This window comes from Solanum stenotomum, chromosome 12 (assembly GCF_019186545.1).
Source record: "Solanum stenotomum isolate F172 chromosome 12, ASM1918654v1, whole genome shotgun sequence".
Taxonomy (NCBI): Eukaryota; Viridiplantae; Streptophyta; class Magnoliopsida; order Solanales; family Solanaceae; genus Solanum; species Solanum stenotomum.
Window position 1 is genome coordinate 38,221,387 of NC_064293.1, and position 9,216 is coordinate 38,230,602.

Here is a 9,216-nt window from a genome sequence, read left to right on the forward strand (position 1 = left end):
GACATTAATAATATACAAGGGATGCATTTTACTACTTATTTCAATGATAAATATGTTGTTTATCTAGGATTGTACATACATTTTTTTATTTTAAATACCATTCACTGTGTACAATTTTCATGCAGTTGAGGTATGCGAACTTCGTTAAATGCCGCTGAAAACTAACTTCATATCCAAAGGTATGAAGTTTGAAAAGCCAAAATTCAAATTCAGACATAAGAGTCCAAATAGGTGTTCTACAAAGCCTAACCTCAAAATTTCAAGAAATTTGCTCTTCTTTCATTAAGGATCCTAAAATTAAATGGTTATTTGTGCAGTTCTGTTGTGGACCCACATTCTGCCGAGCTGGATAACTTGAGTGGGACACCAAGGAGAAGCACGCGTCTGAGGACTGCACCTAAGAAATTAATTGATTATGTTGTGACTGGGGCAAATCACGTGAAGGGCCACACAAGTACTGAGAGTTAGTATAAGTAGCTAAAATAAGGATGAGTAGGGTAGTGAACAAGTTATATCAATTTCTTATTCTCATCTCTGTAATCTTCTCATCCTCATCACCTTCTTTATCCTTATTAATGCTTTTGTATTATTTCTGTTTCCTTCAAGTTTTAGATCTATTTTGTAAGCAACTTGGAAATGTTAGTTTATAATATACTACTTGGGATCCTTATCGTTCCAATTTCCCCCAGCTTCGCCAGTCAAAATTGAACCATATATGAAGGCCACGGGCGTATGTTCATGTCAACAAATTAGACAACGATTAATTAAGATGAAGTTTCCTCTCTCAGTCTATTCTTACTCATTATGTTTCATTTTCCGAGAGTTAAAGTTATATGAATTTTTGACAAATTTTATGATATAGTTTTTCATCATATTAATATGATATTTTATTTTTTTTGCAATTTTATGATGTTTTTCGTATAATTTCTGAACTTCTAAATTTTAATTTTAAAATATTAAACTAATCTAACAACTCTCACTAAATTAACTTTTGAAAAAAATGAAACATTACAAATAAAAGTGAATAAAGGGAGTAGAAATACATTATGACTCCGTAATAATATTGATTAATACTATCCGATAGTAATGACATATGGTCAATCAAAATTTTCATATTAGTAACTTAGATGTTAGAGCACAATATTCTCCATATAATAAGGCCTAACCAATTTCCTTCAAAAATATTTTGTTTTGTATTAAAATATTTTTTTTGTGTTGCATTGATGGCACTGGCAAGTTGCATTATTTCTAGTCACGTTTTGGCTACTAAAAATTGTTCCTGTAACTAATTTAGTTTTAAATTTTAATTATCTAGCTATCAAGAATAAAGAATTACTTTTATCATTAAAAAAAAATTAATATGATGGACATTTACTGAAATTAAAATGTTTGTTGGTTGTGGTGTAGTAGTGGGACGATGAAATTGCTACATTATTAATTAGAGGTTTTAGGTTCGAGTCTTGGATATGGACAAAATCTCATTGGAAACGTCACCCCAAATGAGTCATATTGTGCGCGATTCAAATTTTATCGTGCTCCAAAGTCCAATGTTGACTCCGAACACTGAAACTAAAAAAAAAAATTAAAAAAAAAATTAAAAAGCTTGTTGAGATAATTTGACTGTATGGAAAAGTCAACTATGGAAGGACAGAAAAGTAATTTCAAAAACACAATAAAGCAGCCTTCATATAGAACGCAATCTGGGTTAGTCGGAGACGGAGAGAAAAACGCCGACGATCGGAGATGGCGCGAAGAATAGCGATCCACTTGTTCGCGCTCACACTTACTATCGTGCTCTCCCTTCTCGTTCATCCTTGTTTCTCCATATACTGTGACGAAGATGACTGTTACGATCTCCTTGGGTAATCTATCTCCCTTTTAAACTAATATCTTTTCTAATTCTTCATATTTTTTTCACTTATTTTTTTAATTTTTTTTTTTTTTGCAGGGTTACTCAAAATGCCAATTCTTCTGAAATCAAGAAAGCTTATTACAAGCTCTCTCTAAAACAGTAAATTTTGCTCCTTTTATCTCAACTGATATTTTAAAAAAAATTATTTGGTTGAATTGGGAAGTTATTGATAATTGTGTTTTTTAGTCATCCAGATAAAAACCCTGATCCAGAATCAAAGAAGCTTTTTGTGAAAATTGCAAATGCGTATGAGGTAATTAATGTTTAGTTTCTGAGGTTTAGTTTTTTTTTTCTTTGCTTTAGTAATTTTTAGAGATTAATTAGCATATCAAATTGGGATTTCAATTATGAAAAAATAAAATCCAATTATAAACAAGCTGCAAAGCTTATTATTGATGCAAGAAAAGGGAGCCCAGAAGAAGAATTAGATGGAAGTATTATAAATTAAGTGAATTTGGGTAAATTCTAATGGAGTATTAATTTCATACTGGGTAAAAAAAAAGAGCTTTCTTGTTGCCTTGGTCAGCACATTGTGTTTTCGATAAGCGAGATTAATCTGATCTAACACAAATGCTAGCTTTATGCCATGTTATATGTGTTGTTTGACTGGATGGGGTTAAAGATGTTATACTACTAGCTTTATGTTTTATAGAAAAGAACAAAAAGGTTGTGAAAGATATTAATGGAAATATGGAACATTGTCTAACCGTTTGGGACGCCATATAGTTGGGATCGGGGGAGTAGTATGTTTTTGTGATGAATATTAAAGGGTTGATTTTCCCCGTAGATTTTGAAAAACGAAGCCACAAGGGAGCAGTATGATTATGCACTTGCCCATCCAGAGGAGGTTAGTTTCCATTGCTCTTTTGGTTCCATATTTTTTTGCATAAAAAATTTTCATAGAATTTTTGCGAGTCCTAGTTAGTGCTTCCATTTTTATTCCGTAGTACCCCAATGTCATTCTTTTATCATCTTGGAGTCCAGCTTATGCATATTGGACTTTCTTGGCCAATGCTATTAGAGTTCTCAATTGACTGATGATAATCAGGTTGCTTACTAATGTGTTCTTTTTGTGCTTTTGAATTTTCAGTTTTTCTACAATACAGCACGGTATTACCATGCTTACTATGGTCACAAAACTGTGAGTCTTTTCCTATTTCCTTCCAGATATTTATATTCTTTTATCAACACTTCATATGGGTGAAACTTTGAGCTTGAGATTTCATTATACATGTAAAGTTGATTTTATACTCACTTAGCTGTTTGTGTTTGAAATTATAGGATACCCGTGCTGTGCTCGCTGGTCTTCTTTTGATAGTCTCAATATTTCAGTATCTGAATCAGTGGACAAGATATAATCAGGTAAGTAATACTAAACATTCATCACTAAGATTTCTATCAGTTTGTAAGCTGCATTAGCAATCAATGGTTAAAGACGAGATCCTTGTATTTTAAGTCTGGAAATTGAAGAATGCTGTCCTGACTTTTATTTTGCTTGATTTTATAGTATGATGATCTTAGAGCAGTGTGATCCTTAGACAGTAAAAGAAAAGAATAGTCTTATGATGATCGGTGAGATTAAATGAGATGATTCCTATGTATAAGTAACTGTGTGCCTTGAGTATTTGTCTGGGTAAACCTAGCTGATATGAAGATGCATCATTTTATGATTATCTATCGACTATCTTACGAGGTGTAATTATTTGTTTGTAGATAATTATTATTATTATATTTTATTGATAAATTTGAGGATAGTAATCAATAACTAAACTAGAAAAGTGCTCCTCTAGCCGTGTTACTCCTGTCATCCTATTCTGATGCACCTTATCGTCATTAGTATAAGAATATGATTCACCAGAAGTGAAAGCGGAGGAAATATGGATTTGGATTATTCAACTCTTATTTTATTTTATTTTTTGAAACCCGCAGCCACTATCCTTTGGGTGCTCCAATGCAATAGCTCGCAAACCTTGAGAAAGTAGTGTACTCGGATGAGTTAATTAGGACAGCAATAGCATGTAATGTTGATCGATAAAAAGTCTGGAGAAGTAGGAGAAATCTGTGGTGATACATAAACTAAAAACAATGGTGTTACTGAGAATGATCCAATTAACCGTGCATCTATCCATATTTAGAGAAAATCAATCATAACACTACCACTTTTACTCTAGCTTTCGACCTATTGCAATTTTCCATCTTTATCATGGCTTGGAACCTACTATGTTTTGTGAATCCTAAATAGGTAGAGTTAATGACAATTACTGTGACTGTTCCGAAAATTTAAGAGGAAGAAGGATGAGATTTTGTGAATTCATGATGTATACCCTTGATCTAAGTCTGCAGAAAACACCTTCCAATCAACAAAAGCTTCAGGAAGTTTTGGCATGATTCTAATAAAACTCTACCCTCTTCTAAATGAGCATCGGAAAATTCAGTAGCTTCCAAAAAATTGCATACATGCCAATAAGAATAAGACCAACATGAGGCAGATTCTAAGGTGAGGAAGATACCATAGCTTTTTCCAATTTAATATTTGAATAATCAATCATCTAGGTACACTCCAAGATTCACAATAGAATATAAACAGGTTTCTTACATATTCTTTTCTTCACTTTTCTGCATTATTTAGTTTGATTTGTAATGGAAATTCAGAATGATCTTGGGTGAGTATTGTTTAGTGGGAAACATTGCAAAACAGCAGTTGGACTCCAAAAGCAGTGCAATATATTGAAAGGTTACATCATGGTAAATAAAATAAAATAAAATAAAATTCTCCTTATGTTGAATTCTGTGAGACAGCTAGCTTAAGCAAAAAGTAGAAAAGAGTGGCCTATAGTTGGAGATGGAAATAGTTCTTTTTTGGCTTCTTACTCGTACTTTGCCATGTGTTATAAGTTGTGATTTCCTCTTTTATTAGGCTATTGACATGGTCAAGAAAACACCAGCTTATAAAAACAAGCTACGTGCTTTGGAGCTTCAACGCACTGGAGGAATGGCTAATAGGAAGAAGGGCAACAAGCCGATGGACAAGTATGAGCATATCTCTCGTTCATTGACTATGCAACCTGAATCTTCTAGTTTAGCTTGATGAAATATACTTGCCTTTTCATATGGGCTGTCATTCAAATTTGTTTATTTGCTCAATCTGGTTTTATCTGCCGAATTTGCTATTTGTGACAGGAAGGTGGAAGAAGAACTTGGCAAGGAACTCAACTTGGACATAAAGGGCACTGAAAAGCCTGCTGTTTGGGATCTAATTGGAATCCGTTTTATACTTCTTCCTTACACTCTGGGAAAGGTAGCAGCATTTTGGTGTTTTATGCATAACAATGAAATGAAAAAACGATCCAAATTTCCTCGCGCTTATAGTTTGTTCTGCTAGAAGGTTTAAAATAAGATACTTATGCTTATGAATACAAGATATTAAGGGTTCCTGACATTCTTCTTCTGTCTTCTGAAGCTGTTATTGTGGTATGGATGTTGGTTCTGGAGGTACAATGTCAAGCGTGCTCCATACTCATGGGAAGATGCCTCCTATTTGACACGAAGGTCCCTTCGGGCTTCTCTTGATTCATGGATATCTATTGGTAAGACAAACTGATTTTCCTGTGTTTACGAACAATGTGGTAGTTTCAGATACACATGTATATCTTGAGAAATGGTAGATAAATGTGATTGAGGATATATATGCGATTGTGATGCTTTTTACAAATGTTTCCTCGATCATTGCTGCTTGTCATACTACCAATCTATTGGTTTGATAAAGTTTTTCTTTTCATTTCTTGCTGTTTATGATTTCTTCCAATCATGCTTCTTTTATCAGACGAATCAACCAAGGAAGATCTTATTGAAAGACGGCTTTGGGAGAAGTCCAACTTTGAAAGCTATGTGGCAGAGATGCGTAAGGAATCAAAGCGCCGAAGATAAAAGTTCTTTTATTTTTACTCAAAGCTATGTGTAGTATGAGATCAGTTTTGATGGGGGAGTATTCTGAGTCATGAAGCCGAAAGTCTAATGTTAAATTATTGAAGAGAGCTAAATTATTTTGACAAGGAGAGCTATTGGATTGATAAGTATGTCATAGAACTTGGATTTTCAAGGTCAGTGTCATAGCTATATTAGTACTCAAAATAATAAGTATACAAAACACATATTAAGACAGGTACAAGCATACTGCATTTGGAGCAATTTTGGGGGACAAGCTTCTTCTGATGAGTGCTGCTCCCCACGGTGATTTTGCTGTTGTAATGCTAGGTTAGAATGTGTCGAAGCATCTATATGTTGTGAAAAGACAGGAATTCCGTTCCATATAATGAACTTCATACTTGGCTATGTTGTATTTTTATGTACCATAGTCTTAACTGGTGAACTGTGAACATGAAAATGGCAGGTCTGTCATTACCAATTGGAAGTGTTAGCTCCGCTTAAGTATCGCTTTCTATCTGCATTAACTCCTTCATGTATAAGGTTAAAATTTTGAGTGCACCTCCCTCTTCGTAGGATGAGTTGACTGCCATTTCAACCATCGGAGGGTAAAATGCTTCTTTGGTCTTTAAACGTTCTCATCAGGCAGAAATGAAGAATTAAAAGTAATTTCAAGTTGGTTAAGATGAGAAACATTTTATTTTTTTATATTGAGAAGATGAGAAATACTCTTTCATGCTTGATTCTTCTAGGACTGCATGTTGCTCCCTGACCTTCTGTTTTTATGAAGGACAAATAATATTGTGAGACACATACAGAACTTTCCCACAACATCATACATGGTGGACTTATTTATGAACAAGTAGAAAGTATGTTGATTGATTAAGAGAAGTGCACATAATAGCAGATATGGCGTGAATGCTGGCACGAGGAGATGGTGGGAGTGTTTTACTATTATTTGTTAAAATTGGAATTCATTATATTATTTTCATCATAGCTGANGGTCTCTTAGGATAACAGCAGGGGCATTTTTGATCCCAAAATGTAACGAAGGGTATAAATGGTCTATTTCATATAGTTCGGGGGTAATTTTGACCCTTTTCTGTTTTTAAAAAAAAAAAAAGATGAGAAATTCTCTTTCATGCTTGATTCTTCTAAGACTGCATGTTGCTCCCTGACCTTCTGTTTTTATGAAGGACAAATAATATTGTGAGACACATACAGAACTTTCCCACAACATCATACATGGTGGACTTATTTATGAACAAGTAGAAAGTATGTTGATTGATTAAGAGAAGTGCACATAATAGCAGATATGGCGTGAATGCTGGCACGAGGAGATGGTGGGAGTGTTTTACTATTATTTGTTAAAATTGGAATTCATTATATTATTTTCATCATAGCTGAAAGAATCTCTGGGTGAAGCGCAGAGAAAACTGAGAAGCACCAGAATTCTCGACCCTCCATTAATAGTCAATAAAGTACTAAGCTTGTAGAATTGATACGTCCTGAATTGGGTAGTAATTTTTTTCTTGATTCATTGCTAATAACAAGGCTAGTCTAAGTATTTCGCTACATAGCTATGCACTCGCTGCAAACAAAGTTTCACACACTCTAGGTTGATCAGATCAGAAGCCTGAACTTTTCACACAAAATCAATTTTTAAAGACGAGACTGAAACTAATGTTTCAAAAGATCACCATTTTAAAGCGCCTCATTCGGTGGTGCAGCTTTTTTAGTATTTTACAGAATCATGGATACAGAATCAAGTGTTTCTCATTGCATTCACAAAGTAAGAACAATTCTCTAAGATAAGTGTGTGCTGAGGTAACATTGAAGTTAGTTCGTCAACCATGTCCACATCATACATTGCTCTGTTTGTATAGCTTGGTGTCAAGAACTTGCTTTCCACACATTGCACATACTCCTGCACAGGAAGAACACTTTAGACAAGACCTAAAGAAACGTTACCCTAATATAAATCATTTGGAACTAGAATTCCATTAATATAAATCATATGCAATTCCAAAGTACTCTTTCATTACCTTTACTATAAGCACAGGTATGACAATATTTACCATCTTGATGCACTTGTTGCTTGCAAATAGTGCACTTTGTATTTCCATAAGGTGACCACCTGCAATACAATAAGTTCCCGAGTAAGAATGTATCAAAACGATGACAAATATAATCAAACTGCATTTGATATCCCAACAAATCATATAAAACATTTCATTCAGCACAACACTTACCAAAGGACGCTGGTGACTAAAGAGTGAAAATGGTTGCAATCATGCAACACCACAAACAAACAGAAAAAGCACCTTAGAACACCAGGTTAGGCTATCCACTTATCACTTTTAGCATTGCAATACAATGATTTCTAGTTTTTTATTTGACATTTCTAAAACTTATATTTCATTCTATGGTCTAAAAGGAGCATATTGTAGCCAATATTCTTGGCTAAATGGTGCAATACATTCTTTCTCCACAAAGTGAGGTACAATCTTGCACCCTTCCAGGGGTGTACCAATCCAACTGCAATTCCATGTCTCATACAAAGAAAATCCGAGGAAAACAACTTGTTCTAAATGTTTTTTTATAAGCAGATGTTCAGCTGTTCGGTTTCGATCCCCATGACCCTTCGCTTGAATATGAATATTATCCTATGACCTATCTTGTGTAGGAGGGGGTATAAACCAAACTGACCATAATCATAACTGTTCAGCATCTGAACTTATCAAATTCAAAGACAGAGAGCTTAGAAGAATTTACAAGAGAAACTTTCAACACAATGTTTGCTTCTGCCTTAATAACCCAATTCAATTAGAGTATCTCTCCCCTTTCCGTATTTTCACATGGTACCCGGTATTTGGATGAGATCCAATACCTTCCAATAGGCACTGGCCAAAGTTTTCGTTCATTCCTCTTTCCTGCTTTCAGAGATTCATTCTGCTAGTACAACATCTCTTTGACTTCACACGTCTATACGGTATTAAACTATTAATACTGGTTTTCTTATATTATCCAGAATTCTACTGCAGTAATTCAGCCAGACCTTGCTTTTAGTTCAAACCACTATTTCCAACATTGAAGGTGTCAATAACATGAGTAAACTGAAGGAGGATTTGTCAGAGACATCTATGTGGCACTTGTTCAATTTTACTTATGTAATTTTCCTTTTTTTAATTGAAGGTAGCTCTTAAATAAAACAATGGGGTTCCTCATATAACATCATACTGGAGTGTAGTTCAGTCTGAACTACCTAAACACACAATTTCAACCTTTAAAATTAGCATTTGCAAATTCAAAGATCAGAAAGAATCATTGCAAGACTCTGATGTCTAATGTGGCTCAGTGTGTGTGGGGGGGGGGGGGGG

The 9,216-nt window shown here is 34.3% G+C and overlaps 2 protein-coding genes across 2 annotated transcripts in view; one reads left to right on the forward strand and one right to left on the reverse strand.

Moving 5' to 3' along the window:
- Positions 1 to 1,683: 1,683 nt before the first annotated feature.
- On the forward strand, positions 1,684 to 6,244 carry LOC125846835 (chaperone protein dnaJ 50). The gene is made up of 10 exons (XM_049526508.1): positions 1,684 to 1,862; positions 1,949 to 2,011; positions 2,099 to 2,165; positions 2,700 to 2,759; positions 3,003 to 3,053; positions 3,194 to 3,274; positions 4,830 to 4,942; positions 5,093 to 5,210; positions 5,373 to 5,499; positions 5,736 to 6,244. Exons 1-10 carry the CDS (start codon positions 1,744 to 1,746, stop codon positions 5,837 to 5,839), a joined length of 903 nt encoding a protein of 300 aa, XP_049382465.1. The 5' UTR covers positions 1,684 to 1,743; the 3' UTR covers positions 5,840 to 6,244.
- Positions 6,245 to 7,594: 1,350 nt separating this feature from the next.
- The window catches only part of LOC125846844 (uncharacterized), a 2,831-nt gene continuing 1,209 nt past the window's right edge, over positions 7,595 to 9,216 (reverse strand). The window contains exons 3-4 of the mRNA XM_049526519.1: positions 7,882 to 7,973; positions 7,595 to 7,763 (exon numbers count right to left, since the gene is read on the reverse strand). Coding sequence (XP_049382476.1) covers positions 7,699 to 7,763; positions 7,882 to 7,973 — 157 coding nt within the window. The 3' untranslated portion in view covers positions 7,595 to 7,698. The remainder of the gene's footprint in view (positions 7,764 to 7,881; positions 7,974 to 9,216) is intronic.